Below are 26,340 nucleotides of genomic sequence, written 5' to 3'. Positions count from 1 at the left end.
TGGAGGTGCCTCCAAAACCAGGCCAAGTTGTGAAGAAGCCTTTGGTGTCTGGGTGATGCTGAGATCAGCTCCTGCATCCACATGTCCAACCCTGCCCACCTGGAACAGCAGGGCTGTCCTGCACACCGTACCCATTGTGCCCTTCCTCATGCCGCACCAGCTGACAATGTTTAAGCAGACAAAGGAAAAAAAATGTCCATTACGTGTCTGTGTACAAAGGCATAAATATACAAAATATGCAAAACAACCACAAAGCAATTCCAAGCAGCACCTGGCACAGAGCAGTGCCAGCACTGCAGCTCAGTAACGTACGTCCTGTTCAACAGATGATTCAGTGTAGCACCTCCAGGACTGCCCACAGCCCTCCACCTCCCCACAGCTGTACCTGGACCTTGAGGCTGTGCAGACACAGGCAGATGGAGCCTCCTACCCGATCGGGGCTGTGAGGGAAGCCAGGTGAATGCTTGCTGGATGCCAAAATTCCCCCACTTTACCCCTGGTCAGTATTGCAGCTGCACACTCAAAGGCCATTTTGGGAACCCTGCCCTCTCTGCTTAAAGCACCACACTGGGTGTAGGTTGGCATGCCCTTTCCACAAAGCAGTCTGTTGTTATGGTGAGTTCTCCCTTAAGATAGCAGTCAAGAGAAAAAATAAATCCATTCTGACTTTTTGCATGTACCCAAACCGATATCGTACAGAGCAACCAAAGAGAAGTACTGCATAGATTCACAGCTCACATCCTCCTGCATCCGACAGACAGCATGAAACACGACCATGTTTTGCACAGGACATTACAGAAAGCATCACCTTTGAATAACACAACAGAAAAATGAAATGTCACCATGCTGTAAATGTGGCAGGAAATGAGGCAGCAAAGTACAGTGCTCAGCAGCTCCCAGGGATTGCTGCCTGTAGTGTACTGATGGATTTGCTGGACAAACCTCATCCCAAACCTATCTCCCATTGCACAGGAATACCAGCTTGCATAACTAGATGTTCTGCTACTAAACAAAAAGTTTGGAGGATGCTAGCAGGAACAGATGTGATGCGGTAAGACAGTGCTGGCTGGGATGTCTGCTTTGCATCCAGGAGTTTAAGGGCTGGTTCTCTTTGCAATGCAGATTGCAGGACAGCAGCTGTCCTTTCAGGCAAGGAAGTCTCACCAGAAGTTTTGCTACAGTTGGCTTTACAGCTGAGATATTAGGGACCGGATCCTCAAGTGACTTCAACCCCACTCACTCCATTGGAGTTACTGGTGTCTGTTTCCACTCACGGAGGTCATGGTCCTTGCTTGTCACAGACAGAGAATAAAGCTATGGTAGCCCTTTCTTTAAATAGAATTAAATAACTGCATATTGCATCAGCAAACAACTTTAAATGTGCTTCTGCTGTTAAGAAAATAGCAAGAACACCAGTGATCAATTAAATTATTCCTCTTGAAGTAAAAAAAGTTATAACATAACTACTAATTAAAAACAAAAACAAAACCTTCGGGGCTGCATAATGTCTTTTTGTCATATTTTTGAGACTGAGAAAGTCACTGGCATGTACATATATACATTATATATCCTCTTCAGCTGGGAGTGAAGGTTTGGTTTCCTGGAGGTCCCCACTGACATTTTCTGATGCGTCTGAGCTGCTGGGGGCTGATTCTGTCGGCGGCGGTTTGTACAGCACACAGGCGATGGTGAAGAAGGTTGTCCCAAGCACCTGCAGCCACCAAGATCACAGAATCACAGAATCATGGGATCATTAAGGCTAGAAAAGTCCACTGAGATCATTAAGCCCAACCACCAGCCCATCCCCACTGAGCCATGTCACACCGCGCAACATCTGCCATTTCTGGAACTGACTCCACCGCCGCCCTGGACAGCCCGTGCCAAGGCTTGACCATTCTTTCTGAGAAGAAATCTTTCCTAATATCCCATTACTCCCTGTTCTCCCCAAAAACAGACAACCAGCCCTCAGTGGGTGCAAACCAGTGAAGCAGCACTTCAGTGTGCAAAGGATTTTGAAAGCCACTTTATCACAATAACTGCTGAACACTGATCTCTACATCAAGTGCCTACTTGGGAGCAGTTGAAATGATGGTTTTCAGCTAATAAATGGGAATCAGACAGCTATGGCCTCATATTTTCTAGCAGTGATCAGGAAATGGTTAGTTACAGTGTGCCCACAATGGCATTATTCACTCACTAACAGTGCAGTTATATATTTTACTTCATTGTTAGCAAAAATAGTTCAATAATTGTTTGGAGGAGATTTTTCTTATGGTGCAACATTAGTTGTAAGTCTGGAATGTAATGAGAATTTAAAGGAACAACAGTGCCTGGAGCACTATTACTTGCTGAGAAGCAAGAGAAGCTTTGCCTTCCCTGAGGATATTTCTCGCCTTAAGGTCTAATTTGGCTTTAGAAGGGGGCAGATGGGCATAGCACAGTTCTGTAAGATGGTTTCCCACCATGAGAGTCTGCCTCCTAAACATGTGCTTGATCGGAGAGTGAAACACCAACCTCACCTTATAGACCAGCCCGGTGACCAGGGTGTATTGGCTCATCGCTGAGTTCTGGTACACATAGCAGGAGCCTTGCTCACCACACTGGTCTTGCCAGAGCAGGCAGGATTTGTCAATCATTGACCCAAAGGCAATGGGGCCAGGGATGCCTCCTGTGGGAAGACAGAACCAATCAAGCATTTTTCTGAAGGACAGCAAACAAGGGAAAACATCCTCCATTCAACACCTCATGTCATACCCCCTTCACTTTCAACCCAACCTCTTTTGATCGTGAAACAGTGTGGGCAAAGCCAGCAGACCACACAGATGCACTGTGCAGCTCTGTACCTACCGTACCTAGTGTTCGGACCACGATCCACTGGATCCCAAGTGCAAATGACCTTTGTCTGTCGGAGACGCACCTGGAGAAGAAGAGGCCAGTTCAGCAGCTCTGCCAGGCTGCACAGCTCCAGCTCTCCCTGCATCCATCTCCCATGCCCTGCACACCAAGGGCTGTCCCAGAGCAACGTAATCCCCATGCCACTGCAAACTGGGTGACTGGTGTCAGAGGAAAGAGCTGCCAGTGCTAAAATTCACATTCCCAGCTAGGCAGTGAAGGGAATTAGCCCTGCTCTTTCCAATCTGGTAGTTCCCATCATGTCTTCCCCAGGGCTTGTGCCAATGCTGTAAAATGGAGATGGGATATCTGAGGCTTCCACGCAGAGGATCCTGGGCTTACCTCAGCGTTGCAGTCAGGGCAGGAATGCTGCTCAGGAAAGTGAAGAGGATCACCACAAACATGAAGAAGAGCAGCAGGGTCCTTTTAGCGCAAGGAGAGGTGCATTTCCCCGCTTCTGCCTCACCAGGGCCGAGCAGGAGAGTTTTCTCAATACAGCTACACTCACGGTAGACCTGGGAAAGAAAGGCTGGTGAGAGGATTGCTGAGGAGAGCATGGTGATGGTCAGGACCAGGCTTTAAAAAGAAATTAATTCAGAAAGGGCAGAAAGCAGCTGGTTTTGCTCCCGGTGTGGAGTGAAAAAGAAATCAGGCTGCATTCTTGACACACCTATCTCAAAACAGATTATTAAATAACAGAAATAAACACTTAAACACCGAATGTCATCGTTACTTATCTTGAGCTCTTGCCTGTATCTATAAGCTGCATTCTGAAAGTATGTGAATGTGTACCATGTGCACTGACCACCCAAATCAAGCCCCATAAACACCGGCACAGGAATTAGGTGCTCACCAAGTTCCTGCTTCCCTAAGTGATGTACCATGGATTTCAGCACAGTTTGACCCAGAGTGGGGCAAAATCAAAGTTGGGCACGCTGGGGGCAGCAAAGCAGGGTGGCCTCCAGGAAACTTCTATCTTCTTGCCAGGTGATGCCTGAGAGCATCCTCCATCTGTTCTGAGCTTTTTTGTCTCTGCCTTTTGCATTGACTTGCAACAAAGCCCAAACCTGAGTGTGCTTTTGCAGATTCAGCCAAAACATTCCAAAGATAATGTGCTGCTGCCTTGTCAATATATGGTGCTGTGGGACATACCTTCTTGCCATTCCTGAGGGTTTCAGACACTTTTCTGCAGCCGGCATGACAAGGAGAGTAATACGTAACATCATTGCTTCCACAGACAGGGCTGTAGGTCTCCTGCAGGCAGCCACACTCAGCATTGCACACTGCTGTCAGGTTCAGCTGACTGCCAGGCAAAGTGCTAAAGGGATAATGGGAACAGTCAGTGAGGAGACCCACAATGGTTCACCATGAGGAAAAAGGGTAAAGAATGAGAAGAGGGGAAGGTAGGAGATATGAAAGAGCTCTAGAGAATGTAACACCAGGCTTGGGGAGGGTTTCATCTCACCTACTTGTAATCATGAAAAAAGCTGAGCCCTGTAGCTACAAAGGATGCTTTAGTGACCAGACCAAAAGGAGGTATCTACTTTTGAACTGGAGATCCCACAATCTATACACGCCTATACAAGTAATCCTCATTATTTGTGCAGAGAGAGATCTTGGGAAGGCAATTGAAGAGTAGAGACTGAGATGTTGCTGGTGCTGACACTCTGGCTGGCTTAAAGCCCCAGTTAAATGCAAAAGTTTGGAGACGTGTATTCTGGGGACATGGTTCTCACCCTCAGTATCTGCCTGTAAGACTGACTAGACATTATCTTCCACCTCTAACCCTAAGCAATGGCCAACATCAGTACCATGAGTTTGGTGATATATTCTGACTAGGGCTACGCAGTACAAGAAGTGGTTATTACCTTCCATTGTACATCTGGGTTACTCCTGCCATTGGCATGTTAGGGCAGTGAATGAAAAAAATGAAAATAGCTAGCAGACTTGACACTGTGCAAAGTAAACACAATTTGATGATTCCTGAGCAGCGGAGTTTAAATTTATTCACAAGGAATCCTCCCAGGAATGTGCCCCCACCTCCAGCTGGCACAACCAGATAACCTGGAAAATGGAGACAAAAAAAATATGAACAAATTTAGATATACCAGTAAAGAATTTCTCATTTATCTTACATGCAGTTTGTCTGCATAAGAATAAACCTTTGGCTGCTGCATTGGTGGGAGTTTAGGAAAGTTTGCTACAGTAAGTGGACCTCCATAGTTCCTAGGGTAATGTGGTTTGAGCCTGGTAAGGCAACCCTGTAGACCTTAAAAGAGACAGATTAAGGAACACATCATGAATACTGACGCTTGTTGGAACCCATGGAACTCAGATCAAACTTTCTTGGTCTGAAATGCAAGAGTTAATTGAAGATATTCCCATTTTCTGACGAAGTATTTCTGTTAGAGGCAGTTGTTAATGTTGCTTGGTTATGTCCAAGAAGGAACTGAGTACAATTGTTTCACCTACAGTGAAACAGATGTACAGAAGTCTGACAGATGGCTACAGAAGTGATGCATTTCTTGCTGATATAAGTAGACAGAGCTCTGAAAACACACTTGGTATAGACATGCTAATAGGAAATGATCCTCACTGCCTAATAGTGGAAGATTAACTTTCTGTAAATGAATGCCAAAGTGTGTTTGTCTCATTCTACACGAGCTACAGTGCACTTGTGTTTGTAGGAAAGACTGAAGAACACAGCAAAACCAGATTTCCTTACCAAAAAGGGTAGCAGCTTCAGAGGCACTTAAACTAAACTGAGACTCCAAGAACTTGGGTCCAAATGTGGACATCCCAGCGATGAGGGTGGCTTCTGTCGCTCCCGCAAAGCAGAGGAAGATGAAGGTGGGATTCTTCAGAAGCAGCAATACTGATCTGGGAATGACAAATATATCGGAATTGAACCACTGTGGCACATTCTGATTTCAGGTGTACTCTCTCCACATGTAAGACAGGGCAGCATCACAGAACACTGCATCCCTTAGAAAGAAAAATCCCAACAGAAGCTTTTAAAAGAGCATTGATCTTCTCCACTTCAACTTACTAACTTACTGAGTTCTACCAGCCAAGGAAGGATGCTGAGGACACCTGACTTCTCCCCATCCAACTGAGTGGTTAGAATCAAGTTTGCCCTTAAACTCTGCCTGATGATAGAATGCCTCTTGTGTGCCTTCTGCTTTTGTTAGTACTGGGCAGCTAGACCCCATGTGGTCTTAACTGTCTTCAGGCACAAGCTTACCTTGGCCAGCTTTTATAGCCCCACTGACAGTTGGATCCAAGAGAATCTGAGCAGTGTCAGCCAAATCCCTAAAACTGGAGGGAACAATCTGGGATTTTTTATCTGTGGACTTCATGAAGGCACCAGATGGGTCTACATGCATGGGGCGTGGGTGAGCAAATAAAACTACTGTGTGTAATGCGATTTGCACTAAAGATGCCCACATGACTACCACCTTTATTTAGGTCTTTTCCAACATTAGGGTCCAGGATACAAAGCAAGTATTAACTTCCACCCCTACATGGGATAATTGTGGGGGGATAATTTGATACCAAATCTCAATTATTACAAGGTAGTAGCAGTCCCTAATGGCAGTTATCCTGGGACTCCTGAGTAAAACATTTATGAGCTGGAACAAAATTGTGTTATATACCTACGTACAAGCGTTTCTCAAGTGCACACATGTCCTCATGAGAATAACTATCACTTACAACCATGGCTGTTTCACTGCTTGTGGGAAATACCAAGCAAGTCTTTCTGTATGAAGGAAGCACCTCTAAAACACCTTACATCTCACAGGAAAACAGAAAGCAATCTTTCTCCCACAATCTAGGCATAGTTTCATGTGAAGATTAACGTCTAAGTCGAAACAATACATTTTATTTCTGCCCTACTGGGATTTAGTAGAGAGCCAGAGATATTCATGAAGAATTGCCATATGTCATTTATATGCAGAAAGATGATCCAGCAATAATTCCATCTCTGAAACACAGAAACACCCTCAGGCACATGGAATGGTCTCAATTATTCCCCACTATCTCGGATATTGGACTAAGAGAGCTGCTTTGGAGGGAGCATTTTGTAACAAGCTTGAAATTCTGCCACATAACTTGCCCCAAGTTTTGCCCAGACTAGAACAGCAAATTGCCTTGTTTACACTACCAGAAGTATGGCTGTGCCATAACCCATCATCACAATGCAGCAGCAGCAACTGGGATTGGGAGGGATGCTCACTGAATTGAAGAGCACTGTCAATTAACAGCTTCTGCTTGGGAAGAAATGTGAAACAGGAGATAATCTACCACAGTACCACCAAGTGTGAGTGCAGTACTCAGCATCAAATATGCTAGGAATTTAGGGATGTACCTGACTTTACCCGAATGGACAATTCCACTATATCAATAGAACAAAGAGGCTGAAAGACAGTTATATGACACATTCTTACATCTTGATTTCAGAGGGCTTTATAATAACCATTGTCTAACAGTTGGGATTATCTTAAATTACTAAACTATTTAGCAGGAATGGTCTTTTCAACTGTGATACTTTCAGAAGAAAAAACCCTAATCTCTTAGCTAGAAAACACTTCTGTGGGTCTTGTGACTGCTGTAGAATATGTACAATGCCTTCAACATTTACAGTTCAAGAGAAAAGAGGTGAGTGGCTCCCTGGCAAAAGCATTACCTTGTGCCTGTGGGACAAAGGTTGCAGGTAGGAAAATTAAGAGGAACAACTTTCAGCAGTGGCTAGAGACTTGCGTCATTTCTTGTTTGCAGACGGAAGATGTGTTTGTGTATAAAACCTCAACAAAGTCAACACATCTTTTCATTGTTAGCAGCAGGACTTCAGTCACACCCAGAAACCACATAATTTTCGAGAAGTCTTGGCTGTCCTCAGTTTTTGCAGCCAAAGTGATTTCAGGGAGTTCAGCACTACCAGAATTGTCCTACTATGTATAAAAGCCTCATCCTAAAGACCTCTACTCGTACAAGCACATGTGGGCACCCTCTCCTCTTGCAATGGTTCTGTTAACAGGGAATGCACCTGAGGAGCACTGCTCGCCCAGAACAGCAGGCTGCCATACTCTAACACCACACAGCCACGTGCTAGTAGTCAAGAGTGATAGATGCAATCTTACAGCTTGTGAACAGGGATTTATCCAGCACACAGAAATGGTGCCTGCTGTCACCACCACTACCAAAGGGATCAAGAGCATTTATGTCCCATAGGAATGAAAAGCATCCTGTCCTTACCATACCAACACCAGTAAGGCTGTGACACACGCCAAAGCCCCGACCTGCCTAGTAGCCCAAAGAAGACAAGTGAGATATTGGCTGCATCTTTCTGCCCTGAAGATGTGAGTTTAGCAAACCAATGAGTGATCTTCTAGCTCTGCCTTACTTGCTAGTAAGGAGCAACTCTTCTATCCTGCCTTGGTGTCACCCTATGTGTCCTCTCTTTGAACTCTCTTGCTCTGACTTCAGAGGATGTTTCATGTGGGCAATCATACAGAAGCAGAAGGAAAAGAAGGGCAGAAGCTTAAGCTGTCTGGGCTTTGTTCCTGTACACTCCTGCTTTTGGGAAGCACCGTGAATACAGCAATGCATTAAGCTCTCTCTTAGAAAAGACCTGATGTTGTGGAATAGTATTCTATTTCATCTGTGTTTCTTTTTATCTTTGTGAGACTCATACGGTCCGTACTGTAAGAAAATATGTAGCAGTCAACCCTTCACCCAAACAAAAGCAACAGTGTCCTCTGGCCTTGGACTGTGAGTAGGGCCACACGTACCCAAGAGCTGCACGCAGATGTGGTCTCCTCTTTAATGGAAGTTTCCAGAACAGCAAGCCTTTAAGGCACTTCCCTTTTATTAATCAAAACCAGGGAACACAAATATCTGCTGGGTTTTTGCATTCAAAAGAGAAGAAATCTCTGAGGTTTTAAAACAAGAAAAAAGCACAGTAAGATCTACACTGATCTGAATGGTGTGATATGAACCAACTTGGCTGCAATGCTCATTCTTAGTGCACGAGGTGTGAAGGAAGATGCTCCCAGGACACCTCTAACCACTGCTAGGACAGTCCTCATAGGATAGTAGGAGCTTTCTTCAAGGTAAGCAATCAAAAAACAAAACATCAAATTCATCCCTCCCTGCTGCCCAGTTTGTGTTGGTTTCAGTCACAATCTTACCATCATTTAAATGCAGGTTTTGAATTTAATTTCCGTGTGGAGAATAAGTCATGACCTTGGAAAATGGCACCAAGTCAAGAATGCCATTTAATAACAGTATTGAAATCTATTCCATGTAATATTCTTCATGAAACTGCCTTAACCCCTGGTAAACTTCCCACGAGGTCTCCAGGTTTTTTAACTGCCCTTCACTATGTGAGTTCCTGCATTACATGACATGGATGGAGTGCTGCTGACAGCTCCTGCACTGAGCACCTGCTTCAGCCCTCCTCTGCCTGCACAAAGTTCTGAAATAACCACTGGCAGCAACATGTCAGCCATCACGTGCAGATAAAACTCCTCCCTAAGAAAGGTCCTGGGAGAAATGCAAAAATGAAAAGCCTGATAGCAAGCTCACCATCCAAAATGAAGTGATGCCCAGGTCTCTCCGCAACACCCTCAGCTCCATGCTCAGTTGAAGCCAAGCCAAATAAACAGAGGAGCACCTCCATTTAAATAAAACTCAAAACAGCAACAACAGAAAATCATAAAGGATTTCAAAGACCCAAGACTTGATTTCATTTTGGCCTCTTACTTGTTTTTACCCAACGCTCTAGTATTCCTTTAAACCATTTCCCACTAAGCCTGTGTAAGTGTGCTTGCCCATATGATATGCCCTGGGATTTCACATGCTGCTGAATCACTGCCTTGCAGGAGAGATAAGAGGTAGCAGCACATCAATGGGATCAGAAGACACAAAGGCAAAACAAACAAACAAACAAAAACCCTGAAAGAGACAGTGAAGGACATGACTGCCTCTACCAAAATGAGTCGGCTCCCTGCACATCACCCTCTGGAGCAGCTTTCTCACCGAGGTAGGTCTTTAACTGTTTTCCCAAAGTCTGGATCTGACGCTTTTTTGTGGCTGCCATCCTTCAGCTGATGAGCCTCTGACACCCTCATAACAATATACCGCTGGGACCCTGCAAATGAGAGGCAAATGGGAACAAGGAGCAGGTGAGACGGGAGACATGGATGTTACCAAAGGGGTGGATCTGCAGCAGGGAAACAGGCACCTGGGAGAGCCAAGGGGTGAAAGTAATGTATTTATTACAATTTGAAGACAAGAAGCTTGTCCTCCATGACCGCCCCTGTCTCTCCAGCAATAGGAGGGTGCAGGCACAGCCCCACCAATGCAGGATGCCTACCTGGGAGGCGCTGGGGGTAGCCCAGGATGGGGATGGAGATGAGGAGTGAGGCTGCTCCAGCCCCCAGGAAGCCGATCCACCATGCCCCCACCCACAGCGTGTTCTCTGGGGAGATGTCAATACTGCAAGAGAAAAACCCAAAAGGACACAAAGGAGAGAGGTGGCGGTTTGAAACGGAGGGGGAAAGCTGGGAGCTGCCCTTGCTAAATCTGGCCAGGGCTGGGGAAATGGGGGGGACATCAGTGAAGGAGACCTCTCCTGGAGGGTTCTGCTATGTCCACTGTCTGTCCTGTTTGACTATAGAGCACAGCACTTAATGAGCCTGAGAAATGACATCATTTATTTCTCTTTTCATCTCTAGCTTGCATGTTTTGCCTCATCCCATTTCATTTCTGCTTTGAGGGTTGCAGTGATCTTTGCTCCATCCCAGAGCCACCTTTTTGGCAAGACAGCTGATAGAAATAACCCATCCCTTCCCCAAAAACCCACTCCACCATTTTAGCCCATTCATCTGCCAAAGAGCCTGTAGGCTAGAAGGGGATAAAATAAATCACAAACAATAAACAACAAAGAGGGATCAGGCATCGTGGCCAGAAAACCATGAGGAAAAGCAGCACTGCTGGCAGCCTGGCCTGATGGGGGAATTCATTCAAAAAATTCACCTGCTGCTCCCAGCCTTGTTAGAGCAGGCAGTGCAGCATAAGGAAGGATTTAGGCTGACAGGTTCATGAGCAATTTTCTTCCAGAGACAACATTAATGCAAACAACCATTCTAGCCTCAGCCCCCCCTCCCCCCCCCCCGGAAATGCAGCTGAACACAGCAGGCATTTCCCAGTCAGCCACTGGGTTATTTTCCTGGACTTTTTTCCACCCCAAAGGAAACATACAGCATAAAGGAAAAGGAACAAGATTATTTTTTAGCGACTTACTCTCTGCCAATTTCAGTATAAATATTTAGAAACATTCCTCCTACCAGATAACCCGCTGCAGGCCCAAGGATTGCAGCAGTGTAGAAAACAGCTGAAAGGGAAAACAAATGGTGTTAAGAGAACCTGCAGCACTACAGCAGATGTGCTGCTGATGGGGAATGCTGACACCCACTACATAACCAGCAGTGCAGTGCCAAGGAATGAACTGCTTAGAGGAGAGAAAACTCTGGGGAGACCTCATAGCAACCTCTCAATATCTAAAGAGGGGACAGACACTTTTGTTGGGTCTGTTGTGGAACAGGTTGCCCAGAGAGGTAGTGGTTGCTCTGTCCTGAAAACATTTAAGGTCAGGCTGGACCAGGTTTTGAGCATCCTGTTGTATACGTCCCTGTTCATTGCAGGAGGGTCAGAACAGATGGCCTTTGAAGGTCCCTTCCAACTCTACAAATCTACAAATGGAGCATCCTTTCTCAGTGAAGCTGCACTATATGTTGCACCAGCAGCATCTGAGCAAACATTTCTCCCATGCTCTGGCACCGAAAGGGCAATGTTTTGCATGGGCATGGTTGTTGGCCAGAGAAGGCAATGCCATGCACACAGGAGGGACTGTCTCCAGCAGACGGCTGTGCCAGGAACAACGGCACCTCCTGCTCTGCAGGACTGCAGGAGCAAAAATGCCCAGCTGCACTCACAGTGCCTGCCTGCCAGTAACAGGAAGATGGAAAAAATAATGAAAACCTCCCGAACAGCTGCTTCTCTCTACTAATCATTGTGTCTGTCATCAGGAACAAAAGACTTGGAGCACCTCTTGTGAAAGCACCAGGGGTGCCAAGGCAGATGGAGCAAGCCTCCCCCCACCCCCTTTGGCAGCCACTCACCAATGTACACGGGGGAGTAGTTAGTCTTGACGTTTTCATCTAAATAGGTGACGCCAAGCGTGTAGAGCGGCGTGGCTCCCATCCCATGCAGGAACTGCCCCAGCATGAAGATGAACCTATAGCTGGAGAGGCTGGAGGTGGCCATGGCACAGGGCAGGCTCTGGTTGGCAGCACAGATGCCCACCTCGGCCGAGGAACGCACCTCGTAGCGGCCCGTGGTGAAGTGGGGCAAGGCGAAGAGCAAGGAGCCCAGGCCCATCACCAGCACGCCCCAGCCCAGCCACCGTGGTTTGTGGCCATTCCCCCCAAAGTAGCTGACAAAGGTGAGGCAGAGGCAGGCTGCGATGTCGTAGGAGCTGGCTATCAGCCCGCTCTGGTAGCTGCGCAGGTCGAAGCGGCGCTCGATGGAGGTGATGACCGTGTTGATGAAGCCGTTCACCGTCATGCCTTGCAGGAAGGAAGCCACGCAGAGGAAGAACAAAACGCCCTTGGAGGTGTTGAAAAGTTGCAAGCAGCCGGGGGTGAACCCTCCCCAGCCACACGCCAGCTCCTCCTGCTCAGTTGAGATGTATTTAACGCCTTTGGCCTCGCAGAGGGGCAGCCCACAGGACTCGGCGTGGCTGGGTGTGCCATTGCTCAGTGGTGTGCCACTTGCTGAATCGAAGGCTGAGCTGTCCTCGCCCGTAGGGGATGGGCTGGGGAAGATGAGTGCCTGGGAGAAGTGGAAGCCATTCTCTCCCGCTACGTGATGGGGCTTTGCCATGAATGGCACAGCAGATCGGGTCCAGTGTTGGTGGCTGCAGTCGGGGCTGCTCTGTGGATGGTGAGGGTGCACTTACTGCAGGGCTGCGATGTTTGGCATGCACATTAGATGGCGGAGGGCTGAGCCAGGACCATTGTGCTCTGTGAATAGAGACATTTTACATATACTTTTATATAAAGCCCTACTAAAACCTAGAACTGTTTTTCCTTTTGTAGAATACTTTTTCTTAATAAGTACCAGTACTTACTTTTTTTTAATAAGTACCAGTGTTTCACTGTGCAGTGTGCTGGTACCTCAGGTGCTGGGGTTCTATTAATGGTACAGAAAAGAAAATTATACTTACAAAATCGTAGAATTGTGAAGGTTGGAAAAGACCTCCAGATCCCCAGGTCCAACCCCAGCCCACCCCACTATCCCACTAACACGTCCCTCAATGCCACATCTTTAAACTTCTTGAATGACTCCAGGGACGGTGACCACCCCACCTCCATGGGCAGCTGTGCCACTGCATCACTGCTCTTTGGAGAATAAATGTTTCCTAATATCCAACTTGAACATCCCCTGGCATAACTTAAGGCCATCATCTCTTATCCTAAAAGATGACCACTATAAATCTACACTAAAGACCATCTCCCTGCCTGCTGAAACCCTTCATCACTGCTCCCTGAAGGTGATCCCAGTTTGATGATGGCCCTTTCCACTGCTAGGCATAGCCTCTTTGCCTTCCATTTCTCCTGCAGAGAAATCTGTGGAAAGCTACAAGTTTCCCACTGTTAAATGTCCTTTGGTCTCTCTTTCACACTATGCTAATAACAGTTTATAATTATCCTGAGAAGTTTCCACAGTTGGATTGATTTTATCCCAGGCCCTGAGATCTGTTTACAGACATTCAGTAAAACCCTTTCTATAACTAATTAGACTACGTGCCGCTGCAGAGCAAGCTGGAGGGCACAGGCAGCTGGTGCTAACCTGATTACCAATGCAGGCTGCCTTCTCTCAAATAGTCCCTGTGCTGTTCTAGGATCCCAGTGCCACAACAATGCAGAAAAACAGAAAAGAAAATGAAAAAGGAAAAAAAAAAAAAAGACTATTTTTAATTAAATGCATTGGCTGAACTATAAATGATGTCAACAAGAAACTCCTCCTTTGAATGCAGATCTTAAATACACAACAAATACCGGACAAGGAATTCTTTATTACAGAATATTTTCAAAGCATCCAGAATTTTCCAACATTTGTAGCCAATATTTATTCAAGGACCTCGTATAAAAATGTTCCCTTCAGATTGCCATCAGCTTCATCAGAGGGAACGGGAGAAAAGGGGAGGTTGTTTTCCCAATAAGATGAGCCATGTTCAGATTGCTGTAACCTGGGAATGATGCAGGAACGTTACTGTTAACAGCAGAATTTTTTGACCTCTACCATTGGTTCTTAAAAGCACCAGGGCAGCTGGACTTGCAGAATTTGATGCTTAGAAGATCATCAAGGTCATGCCTCCATCCCAGAAAGCCAGAGGATACACCCCATATAAATGTATGCCAGTAGTGCTACAACAGCACTGGTCCTTTAGCAGATGAGGTGCACCCAGCAGTGCACGAGGCCTTTCATTTGCAAATAACTGTAATCTTCTGGGGATCAGAGGTCACTGATTACATCAGGGTCCAGATTTCTGTAGGAATTTGATGGTAGCACAGAGGAAGTGTAAGTTTCACAGCCAAAGGGCCACGGCTGCACCCAGAGCTGTGTCTGTGGGTGCTGTCAGCACTGAAACCTGCAGGCTACTGCTAACACATGGAAACACAAAAACTATCTGCAGGCTTTGAAATCTATCTGCAGGGACAGACTTTTGTAATGTGTTAGCATACAAGGATAACAGCTTGGATGTAAGACCAATAATTTTTCACTTTTTTGTCCCTCCAACGTCCCTATCGCTCTTGCGGCTCTAAATCTATTTTTCTCATCTTTTCAATACTGCAAACAATCAAGAAGAGTGCTTTAGCACTCTAACTTTATTAAACTCAGCAGGGATGACTGGCTGTTGGATCAGGCATTAAGGAGCAGAGCGGGTCATGTACCAAAGTGTAAATCAACAGACGGCAGCTGCATGCTTCCCCGCATCGCACAAAGTTGACAATACATTTGACTACATTCATGAAGGAAGATGCTTAGCTGGGAACTGATTTTGCTAGCACCAATTTTAGCAGATAAAAAAGCCCATCTCATGTTGTTAACTTGCACGATGGAGAGCCAAGAGCTCCCAGAGGGGCACAGCAGGGGGAAGAGCTCTTACTGCCTCTGTCAGCAGCAGGATGCCTCCATCAGTACATACTTCATGAGCCAGGAAGAGATGAGAGATTAGCATTGAAGTTTTTCCATCCTTAAAGTAGGAGGAGGAGGAGTCTGGCCACCAGCTCCAAGTGACTGCAGCATACTCCCTTCCGACTTTTGTTACTCAATCCTATTGAGTTATCAGTAAAAATGGGATGAAGCATTTTCAGTGTATCTCTCACAGGAGCAACAAATGCCTCCCCCGTGCCCAGAAGCCTCACACTCTGCCCCAATCCCTGTCCTGGCCCGTCACACTGGACCAGCACAGATGGGTTGCACCCAGTGCTCCAGGCAGGCAGCCCAATGCTGCATGCTGTGCACACCATACTGCCTGCTAACTCGCCAAGTGTTTCCAAACTGGAACTGACACATTCACTGAGAAGATGAATCTTCCCACTTGTGAGCCATGTGCCACTTCAAGGACAAAATATAATCCTCAGGGGAAGAAAAGATGCACTTACACAAAAATACTTTACACTTCCTAATCATTGTTATTCATCCATATTCCAATCCGTTATTCATATTCCAATCCGTTATTCATCCATCCATTCATCTTCTCATTCATCTCTGTTTTTAATGACTCAGCTGGTGAGTTCTTGCTTGCTCTGAACCATTCCCAGTACTATTACCTCAAAGCTATAGATGTCTTCATTTTGCTGCAAAAGTTTAACTCATTGTTATTATTTTTGAAGACATACAGCTCATTCCAGGATGCCAACAATACCAAATCAACACAACAGAGGTAGCAAGGCAATGAGAGCATGATCTGTATCTTATAACAAAATTCGTAAAGGTCCCCCCAATACTGAGCATTAAAAAAATAGCAAAACTGCAAAACTTAGAAGCTTTTCATCAGGTGATCATTTAACAAGTCACAGGACCCATTAAAAACATGTTTTGTCTCTTCTGAGGCCTGTGGTTAATATTACTAATTAACTCCTAACTGGCATGCGAAATAATCCTATTTGCTGAAGCATGCCCTATAGTAGTTAATCTTCCCCTCCACTCTATGATTTTTGACTTTCATGAGGTATTATTGTGGCAAACAGCATCTACTCATCATTTCTGCTTTCCATACCCAAGCATGGGGCAGATTTCTTCAATCATACGGCAACACGCTTGGTAAGAGCAAAAAAGTAATCCGAAAATGTGCTGCAAACCAGTGGGTAGCAGCCAACCTTCTCCCTGACCTACAGGAGATCCTGTCCTGGCTTTATGGCCAACCTGCCTCCAGGAAGGCCCACATCCAATTACCAGGCTCTGCTATCACTCCGTGCAGAGACAAACTCATCAAGGTTTGGATGCTTAATTTCTCTTAGTAACAAATAGTGAATTTGTCTTGCACGTGGCGTGGAGGATTACTGGTATTTCTCTGCTGCAGCTGACACACACCATATGGATCAAGCGTAATCCACTCACCAGTTTACGAGGGGATAGCTTCCCAGAAGTGAGACAAATCCACACTGCAGTCCTGAGAACATGGGTGTCCTCGAGGTTTGGCTTCAGCTGAGAGGGAGATAAAAGAAGGCACATGGTGACCGGGCTGTTCTCTGGATGTACAACACTGCAATTGCTGTCCTGGCAGCTGGGGAACTCTACTCAGCTCCCGGGGATGTGAGGACCTCCTTTTACAGCACACTTTCACAAAGCATCCCTTCAGCTCAGCGGTACGGGGGAGGCTGCTGCTGCCAGGAGGAGCCTTTCATCAGCAATTCCAATAGGAACAGCACCATTCTGCATGTGCACAGATGTTTCAGGAATGAGAAACACACCTAAATAGCTCATGGATACCTCATGCTGTGCTCCCCATCGGTGACAGTGCTGCAGGTGCACAAGAGGTTCTGAAGCACAGAACCTAGCAGCAGAAGTTGGCTTTAAATTATCACAGGAGCAAGGATACATTTATAATTAAATAATGTCCAACTAGCAAAGCTTAGCACTCACAAAATCCTTTGTATGTTTTCCAAGCGCTCTTCCACTCGCTGGCAAATTAATGCAATAATATGCAAGAAATCAGGAAGGTGGCTTGGATAATTTTCAATTAGCTGCTGGAAATTGCTTTGAAGATAAATCTAGCCAGATTTTCTGAGCTTACTTATTTGTTCCAGCTTATCTGTGCAAACGCAATTGGCTGCAGCTGCCTCAGCCCATCTTCAAAAACTTGCTGTGCCAATACACAGAGCAGATTTAACCACGCAACAATATTCTGCTGCAGCAAAGATTAGCCAGACAAAAGGTTCCTTTATGCTGTAATGCCTAACTCCCTCTCCCTAATGTCACTCTTGCTTTAATGTCTTTTTCCTTCCTGTAAGTTGGATCAATGATGAGAAAGTTTCCACGCTAGCACCACGGATGAGGCACCAGTATTTTCCCACGATCTAGACCTACACACATTATTTTCCAGCATTTGGGTTCTTAAGGACATTTAAGGAAGCTCAGTATTCAGGACAGTGTTTCTGCATGAACCATGAGTCGGCTGTTCTCTGTGACTGCCACTTAGTCCCTATACATATCCATTATTGCTTCCAAGAAATGATGGTTCAGGCAAATCCTGGGTGAGATGACCAAACCAAAAGAGCCAAATTAGGAAAAAACACCATCCTAAAGATCAGAGCAATTATATTAAAAAAATGCAGCACCCCATGATACACAATGCAAGGACACCGAGTGTAGGCTAAATCCAACATCATTATGCCAAAACTACCACCATTTACAGGAACATTTCTTTAATCTTCCTGGTGCAAAGAAAAAGGGAAATGATACCCTGAAACTCTGTGGAAGCTCCGCCACAAACGGGTGGATTTGGCACCAGTAAGATGAGGTGTCAACATATAACTTTATATGTCATTAGTGCATCCTCTTCATAAGCAGAGAGCGACAGTCATTGCTGGAGTAGCAAAGCCTCTGCATGTCTTTCCACATGCTTCTCTGTTGCATTGCTGCTGGAACGGGCTCTTCACTGAGATCCCTCCATCTGGCTTTTTTTCCCCTGAATGATCAATTCATGTACTACACCAAGCTGCTCCGTTTTGGCTTTATTGTAACATAGCAATTGCAGAAATGTAGTTGTTCTTGCAGCCAAAACTACCCATACCCTTAGCTCAGACCACTGCCCCTCCTAAAAGTGTCAGCCATACAAAAAAGCCCACCCAAAGCAATCTATGGAAACATGCACATTTCCACATTTTCCTTTACTGCTGCAGCATGGGAAGAAATCTACATGAAACCCCAGGCATTATGAATTCCTGCACAGAGGAAGATTTGGTGTGGGACAAAGCCTCTATACAACCTTTACACACTGTGGGCATTGGGATTGCATGTCAGCATCCAGATTAACTCATGTTTTGCTTCTTCTTGGGAAAAGACTGCATTCCAGCAGCTATTTTCTATAGCAGGTGGGCTTTCTGGGGCCAGCCACATACCATGGGCCATTTGCTCTACCAGCAGAGGACAGGCTGCAGGACATCTGTAGCTCAGAGCCTTCTAAGACATGTTCTCCAGCTCCATGCCATGTTGGTAGGCTGGATTCCCACCCAATTCCTGTCCTAAGCCAGATGATACAGGGATGAAGAGAGCACAGTAGAAGAGATAAACACATCACAGGAAATAAAAAACAACACAATACACAAAAACAAAACCCTCAAATCAACCCACAACATGCTGATTATCAGGCATCCTCCAACACTCATCATGCTCAGAGAGCATGAGTCCACAAGGTGGGCTGAGAGAAGGGTGGAGAGACAGCCAATTCAGGAAGGATTCAGCTGAGGGATGAGTATTTCCCACACAAGCTCACTTTTTTTTCCAGATCAGCAAGTAATAGCTTCCCCAAACATCCTCCAGAGCACAAGCTCACTGGTGCACACCGCTTAGCCTGGATCTTGTTTAACATTCAGTGATGCTCTCTAATCCTCTGAGGTATTAGTCTTGAGATTCCTGCCAAGCTCAGGAACAGCACAGCACTCCCAGACAGCACTTAAATGAACTTGCTGCTTGAAATGGGCCATTTGGCACCCGACCATAGAACTCCAGCTGTTCCTTTTTTTTTGTTAACCTCAGATGAGCACCTAAGAAGGTACTACAGCATGCAAAACATACAGTTAAATAACCCTGGCTTCTCTGTCCCAGATGACTCCCTGTGATGCCATTCTGTGTTAAAAGTGGGATTTCTCTCTTAATTACTTGTTTAAAAGTTAAGCATCTAATTGGAGTTGGACACTCCTATTGTCTCTCCTGCCCACTGTGAAAAGATCATCAGGTCCAGCTTGTTTATGGCTCTCCAGCCATGTCTCCACCATCACTATTTTTTCTGTTTCTAAATCACCCATTAGTGCAGATATGAGCTGTAGCAGGAAGGGGCACATAATCATATTTCTGTTGGATTAGCCAAGCATATTATTTTGAATATACTCTGGTCTCCTGTTAGCTACAACAACAGAAACAGTATTTGATCTAGCACAAAGCCAGATGGTGCAAAATGACCCCTTTGGCACAAGGCTGATGTGACACAAAGGCATTTGGACCAGACCAGTGCACAGGGTCAGGTAGCTGCGGGACTTCTGACTGTGTGCTTCCTCGAAGTCTCCTGGCACCAAGCACTCACTATCTGCTCTCAAACAATGAGCTAAACAAAATCCTCGTATTTCACCCACTTATATCCCACATCAGATTGGGGTTAATTTCCATTTGGTCATGCAACACCCTAGATCTTGACACATCATGGTTTGGAGATTTCTTTTAAGAAAAAACACATCCTCACTGTGCAATCAAGAGGAAATGACAACCCCCATCAAAGGAATCTTCCTTCTCTGACTCAAAATCCCAAACTGGTACTGTAACCACAAATTACAGCAATGATGAGATGGGGTCAGGAACCCAGACCCAAAGGTAATGGGTCAGAACTTGAGAGCAGCACACTAGCAGTGTGCAGAACTGCTGAACATTGCAAATGGGGACAGGCAGAAGCTGCGTGGTGAATATTATGTCCTGGGAATCTTATGAGGCTTCGAGAAGCCAGCCTGCAATCATCACTTCCCTAGAAACCTCCAAAGTGTTCAGTGCTGAGCCCTCACCAATGTCTTTGCTGCAAGCTCCTGTCATGGCTGCAGCCATGACTTCAAGCAGAAGGCACAAAACGTCTCAGGGATGGCCACAAAGCACAGAAGGCTGCACACGGGCACGTGTGTTATCCCCAGTGTCCTGCTGCTTCCATGTGGCTGAGAGCAAGAAATAAAAATCACTGCTGATCACGAGATCCCTTTGGGAGATGCTAGTGAAAAACTGCTTAAAGCCATCAGCACAGATCAGCACCAGCACAGATGATGTGGTAAGGTGGACACAGAGGATGGTGCATGCACGGGTATATGTGCTCTCTGCCAGCACAAACTCTGCTGGCTTTGCAAAGCTCTTGCAGGGTGGTACTACTCTCCTCTCACAAGGCTCAGTCAGGCCAGCAATTCATTCCCACTGCCAGGGAACAAATTGCTGCCAAATGGTATTTCTTCCTGAGATAAAGGAATAAACAGGCATATAATGTTCCCATTGTCAACCCAAAACATCTGCTGGAATTCAGAGGGGTTTGCTGTCCCTGTGTGCTGTGGGCACTGCCTCTGCTTTGTACCCTCCGTGCTCTCATGGATGAGAACTGCAGCCTCAGAGAGCAGCTGCGAGGGGACAGATTCAGTTGGAAATCTGAAAACTCCTTTACGGGATCCCAGCTCCCATGCAGCAGCACGGTGTGGCTCTTATTTCTGACTCAGAAACTTTTCAGTTTGCCTTGCTAAGGACCTGCCTGCTTCCCACAGCACCCAGAGTCCTGTGAGGCATGAACACAGCCTGATTACCTACTTAGTCATTTTAATTCAATTTCTTCAGCATTTTAAAGTACTCCCTTCAAGGTTTTCCATCAAATAAGAGGAAATCACACTAAGGGGCTCTCGAGGGCTGTGGGGCCATGCTGTATCTGAGCCCCACATCTGGCCTGAAGGGTCAAAATCCTCCCCAGCACTGAGTCCACTCCAGAAATATAAAGAAGAGCTTAAAGCTGCTTTGAAAGCACTGACAGGCAACCCCTTTTGGAGGGAATTCTTATGCTAACTTGATGCCCTATGGCATCTGCCTTGGCCTCAATTTAACCAAAGGGGAGTAGGAGCAGGTCAGTCCCACAAGGAGCAGGGCTTCTGTTTTCTGTGGAGCTTGTGAGGTAAGAGCAAGCTTGAATTAAAAGTTCAAAATCTGTTTTATTTGGAAGATGGTAGGTCAAAAATAGTGATGCAGTTTTCATAGAAAAGGATGCAAGGGAACAGAAAAATGAGCAGAGCCTGTGCTCTTCAGATGTCGTGGGGAACTGTTTATTTCTGTACCGTGGGCTAGGATCACCTAACAGAACTCTGTAATCTAGATGTATATTTATTTTTTATCTCTTACTGCCTTTTAGAAAATTAACCTCTATCTCAGTGTGACTGAAGCACTTGTGTTCACAAACGTGAAAGTGTATCTATAAAAAAGCCAAAAAGTACTTTTTCTTGGATTATTTTCAGCCAGAGCATTGCAAAGTCAAAGTATCTTTTGGGAAAAGAAGTGTTTGGCCTTGCTTTCTCCACATTAAAATGACTCCCTAACTCCATACCACTGAGCAGTGATTAAACAAAGCTTGTCAGCATTTCATTTTCATGCTTGGAATTAAAGTTAGAATAACATCATTCTGTCAATAATAAATACTACATTTACTTATCTCAAGCTCTACTCAGTATAAACAAGATCTGATGTAAAATCCACCAGTTAGTGGCCCTCTCTGAGCACTCATCTACAATCACTCATCCCAACTTCTGGTGTGGGATGGACAGTTCTGCCTGGGATTCATCAATCAGATGAGTGCTCCCTCAGAGCACTTTCCATGGAAAGTGTTGGCAGAATCTCTTTGCACTTGGATCGCCCAGTTTTGCATCATTGGGATGTCACTCAAGGCCAAGATGGAACAGAATTAATTATGTCATGGGGCGGTCTAGCACTAAAATCCATTCTGAAAAAGGCAAAGAGAGTAGCAGCTCCTAGGGCAGCTGGGGGAGCTGCTGAAATGTAGTGCTTACTCGCCAAGCGTGGGGCAGGAAGAGATGTGGTCAGAGCTGCTGTTGTCCCAGTTCTGCTCCTCGGCACAGTGATCAACCCTGAACTGGGCCCAGATAACACAGTTCTTGAGTCCTGGGAAAGCAGGACTCATTTCACATCAGGCACTGAAATAGAGACCAGAATATCAGTGCTCTTCAGAGCATTGCCCACCCCACGTGTGGGTAGCAGCCTCTGCATGCTGCTGCAACAACATCCTCTTATCAAGAATAGTACCCAAAGGGGGAAGGGAACCTTCCCCTTGAAACCATGTCCAGCTCCTCACTATCCTAACGGGCCAGCACCAGGCTGTCAGCTCTGCTGACATCTTATGAAGCATTTTCACTGCTCATCATTGCATTAATGGGATTGTGAAAGACTTAAACGTCCCAGGGTCAGAGTAATCAATGTTTAAGCAGGAGCTCAGAGTACAGAACCAAGAAGCCCGCAAACCCAAATGTCAAAACAGAGAATTTGACACTTTCAGCCATGAATTGTGACCAAGCCTCCAGGGCAAGGCAGGTTGCAGGGTTTGGCACACTCAGTGAAGGGGAGCAGAACAAGAGCTCAGTGGGGAAAGAGCAGACTGATCGGCACAAAGCAGAGCCATGAGTCACATTTTAGGTTGCTGCAAGGTGTGAAGACCCAATCCAGGAGCAGGAAAACAGCATGCTTCAGACGCACAAAAGAGGCTAAGGCTGCCTCGAGGGGTTCGCAATTGGAAATCATGAGGTGGAGAGCAGATGGATGATGATCTTCCTACAACAGGGGTTATTTCTTTTGTTAATGGCTGATTCTATCTTCCCTCTTGTCTGTGAATCTCTAATCCCTGCAAAGATTTCTAGTAAGCACTTCCTCAGGTAGTTCCTAGTACCCAGAGCCAGAAATAACTACCACTGGCATCAATTGCTGTCTCCAGAGTCGTTTGCCATCCCAGGGCAGGATGTGCACTGGTGCACATCTCCTGGCACACCTGGGCACACTCGCACCACACCGTGCCGAGTACGGGGGAGCTGTTTGGGGTCAGCCCCAATGCAGAGGGCTGCGAGCAGAGCTTCATATCGTTTGCGGTAGCCTGCAAGCTGGACCTCTTTGCATAAAAATAGCTTCCCTTTTTTTTTTCTTTTCGCTTTTTGACTAACCCCCCCTCCTCCCCGCCAGCCCCGTTTCATCCTTTCTCACGTTTACAACAGCTCAAGGCACAAATCTCTAAAGACCTCCTTTGTGTTGGTTCCCCATCAGGTGCAGTCTCAATGCGCGCTTTTAACAGCCAAGGATCTCTATATGTAGGAGCCCAGAAATAGGAGAAAAAGATTAATAAAAAGGAGGTGCCAGACTGGGACAACTTCACGTTTGTAGCGCATTGCCTATAGAATGGTTATAAACGGGACGTGCAACCAACTCATGTGATCGATGTCCACAAGAGCCTTTTGAGCCCTCAGAGCTGAAAAGCAAGTTTTTATTACAACACTACTACAGATCCATATCAACTGAGCAAATAGGTTAGAAAAATAATATAGGTCAGACAACGAGAGCGCCTCAATTTCAGCCCAGCGTGCTGCCTGTGCCCTCCTTCTCTAACTCAGTCAACTATTCCCTCGAAAAAAGGATGTCGGTATTACTAACATCACTTTTATTTGTTGTAAGCATCGCTGTGTCATACCTCCTTGCTAGCTCTTTCTACTTTCCACTCCTCTTTCCCGTAGAGATATGATAACGGGGGGGGGGGGAGGGGGAGAGGCAAGAAAAATAAGAAATGATTCAGTCCTGACGAATTTCAGTTACACGGTGGTAAAAAAAATACTGTTCTGAAAGCATCACGCTGAAAGACCGAATGGAAAGTCTCGACGCGCGTGTGGCTATTCTGCTGATTTATTTTTTTTTTTCCCTCTTGAATCGAGACGCGTTTCCGCACACGATGACCACACAAAACCCGCACGGCCCCATCCGCTCCCCGGGCCCCCCGAGGAGACCTCCATCCCCGTTCCCCCCATCCCCGTTCCCCATCCCCGTTCCCCCCATCCCCATTGCGGGGTTTTTCCCACGCTGCGGCTCCTCCCGCGCCCATCCCCGTCGCCTCGGAGCTCCCCACGCGGTGCAGAGCTGTGGGGAATGGGATCTCACTGGGGGTCCCACCGCCCCCAAAGCCCGCACCGTCCCCGGTTCACCGGTGCATCCATAGCCCTCCCGGTATCACGGAGCAGCCAGCAGCTCGCGGTACCCTCTCCGCGCTCCTCCATCCTTCCTACAGTCCTCCATCCCTCCCGCATCTCTCCGGTCCCGGTCCCGGTGTCCCAGTACCTGCCACCACCGCCGCCGCTGTCCTTCCGTCGCCGCTCCGCGCCCGGCTGCTCGCAGCGAAGGGGCGGGCATTGAGTCCTGATGGACGTGAGCTTCCTCCAATCGGAGGCGGCCGCGGGAGAGGGGACGAGGAGGGCAAAGTGAAAGTGGGAGAGAGGGTCGGGGGGAGAGGAGAAGGATGGTTGGGGGGCAGTGGAGGGAGAAGGAGGGGGAGAAAGGGAAAGGAAGGAGGGAGAGAGAGGGCAAAAGAGAGTATCAACGAAAGGAGGATGGAAGATGAAGCGATGGAAGAGAGACCGTGGCTAGGGAGAGAGCAGGTGTGGGAGCAGGTGCTTCATAGGAAAAATGAACTACTGTCTTGTTGCTGGTGGGCACTGCAACCTTTCTGCCCCCGGGGTGTGCTGGGTGAGCTGTGGGATATGTCCAAAGGACACCCCAGGGGAAGTCGTGCTGCTAGCGGATGCAGCCGTGGTGTTAGAATACAGCAGGACCGACCTCACATAAAAGGAGGAAAAAATGGAATGGGAGCAGATACACGAGCATTGTTTTGGGATGCAAACTCAGCTATCGCAGCGTTATCTTTATTGGTGCAATATAGTGCCAAATGCTATTGGGGCAGGTGTGGTTGGGTTAATGATTGCAGGGGAAGCTTTGCTCCAGAGCCCAATCTGCTGGGAGAGCCAAAGCTGTGCTGAGATACTAGAAAAACACATTTTCTTGGATCTGTTCCTGCTCTGCAGTCACAGAGCTCCACGTTAAGGTACAGAGCAGCACCCACATGGGAGCTCTCCATGTGCTTCACATGAATCCCCAGGGCAGAAAGAATCTCAGCACTCAACAGAGGCACATGTGAGGGGATTTCCCTGTGCAGCTCGTGTGCAGCTTTCACAGCCATCTCCATGTTCATTATCAGGGTCATTCCACATCACTTGTGAATTTGGTCTGTTTCTTCATGGTAAAGATAAATAATTCAGGCACGCTGCATTTAGCTCTCCAGAGCACAATCAGTTCTCCATCATCCAGAGTGCATGGGACAGGGTGGGTAATGGAAAGCCTCATCTAGTGCATCTCATGCACACAGCAAGAAGCCCAAGAAAGGGAAGGCCAGAAGCTAGGGTCTGCCTCCCATCACCCTCTGAAGCAGCAGCTCAGCATGGAGCTGGAAGCTGCTGCCTTTACACCCTGCCCTCACTGTGCTCAGTGGATCACAGGTGCTGGGGCTTCAGGCAGGTTTTGCTTTCACTGAATGGGCTAAATTGGGAGCTGCTGAATAAGCTTTTAATGCAACATTAAAGGTAGGAGATCTGCTGCTTGTGATGTGCTGTGGTCAGGAAAAACAGGAAGTGTTTGCTCCGTGGACGCACTCTGATAGTGGTTTACTAGTTTCATGAATAGTTTCATGAGCTGAGCACTGAAATTAGGGCACTCCTTTGGCTGGTGCTGTACATCACTTGATGAATCTGGCCCTGCTGCAAACCGTTTATATTTTAATTAAACAGGATGAAAAGGACAGCAGATGTGCAAAAGTGAAGTGGTGCGTTGAAAGCACCAGAGCTGGGGAACTCTCCCCTCCCCCCCCCCCCCTCTCATTTCCTGCCCTGTCCCATCACCAAGCTGATCTTGGCCAGTGATGTGTCCTTGTTCTTCTGCCTCTGCTGGGGCTGTCCTCAGAGGTGCAGAGGAAATTCTTGGCTCATTCCCAGGTGATTTTTCATACAGCAGCTTCAAGTGTTTTACCTTTCAGGTGACTAAGTTGTAAAGCTATGG

At 46.6% G+C, this 26,340-nt stretch overlaps 1 protein-coding gene across 1 annotated transcript; it reads right to left on the bottom strand.

The window, feature by feature from the left end:
• Positions 1–202: 202 nt before the first annotated feature.
• Positions 203–24,606, bottom strand: SLCO4A1 (solute carrier organic anion transporter family member 4A1). Its single transcript, XM_065754602.1, has 13 exons — positions 24,574–24,606; positions 16,588–16,674; positions 12,078–12,980; positions 11,200–11,290; positions 10,271–10,392; positions 9,934–10,045; positions 5,618–5,772; positions 4,761–4,956; positions 4,045–4,210; positions 3,235–3,407; positions 2,853–2,917; positions 2,520–2,668; positions 203–1,711 (listed from the first exon to the last, which is right to left on the bottom strand). The coding sequence occupies exons 3-13, from the start codon at positions 12,838–12,840 to the stop codon at positions 1,562–1,564; spliced, it is 2,142 nt and encodes a 713-aa protein (XP_065610674.1). The 5' UTR covers positions 12,841–12,980; positions 16,588–16,674; positions 24,574–24,606; the 3' UTR covers positions 203–1,561.
• Positions 24,607–26,340: the final 1,734 nt, after the last annotated feature.

The sequence above is a fragment of the Cyrtonyx montezumae genome, unplaced genomic scaffold, assembly GCF_038088225.1.
Source record: "Cyrtonyx montezumae isolate F1298 unplaced genomic scaffold, pur_monq_1.0 scaffold_9, whole genome shotgun sequence".
Taxonomy (NCBI): domain Eukaryota; kingdom Metazoa; phylum Chordata; class Aves; order Galliformes; family Odontophoridae; genus Cyrtonyx; species Cyrtonyx montezumae.
This window is presented reverse-complemented; position numbering and strand designations above follow the sequence as displayed.

Excerpts from the sequence above, each read along its gene's own strand:
- SLCO4A1 (XM_065754602.1), bottom strand. The coding sequence starts at position 12,840 with ATGGCAAAGCCCCATCACGTAGCGGGAGAGAATGGCTTCCACTTCTCC. Across the intron at positions 4,957-5,617 it reads TGAAGCTGCTACCCTTTTTG|GTTATCTGGTTGTGCCAGCT; the intron begins GTAAGGAAATCT and ends TCCATTTTCCAG. Across the intron at positions 1,712-2,519 it reads TCACCGGGCTGGTCTATAAG|GTGCTTGGGACAACCTTCTT; the intron begins GTGAGGTTGGTG and ends TGGTGGCTGCAG.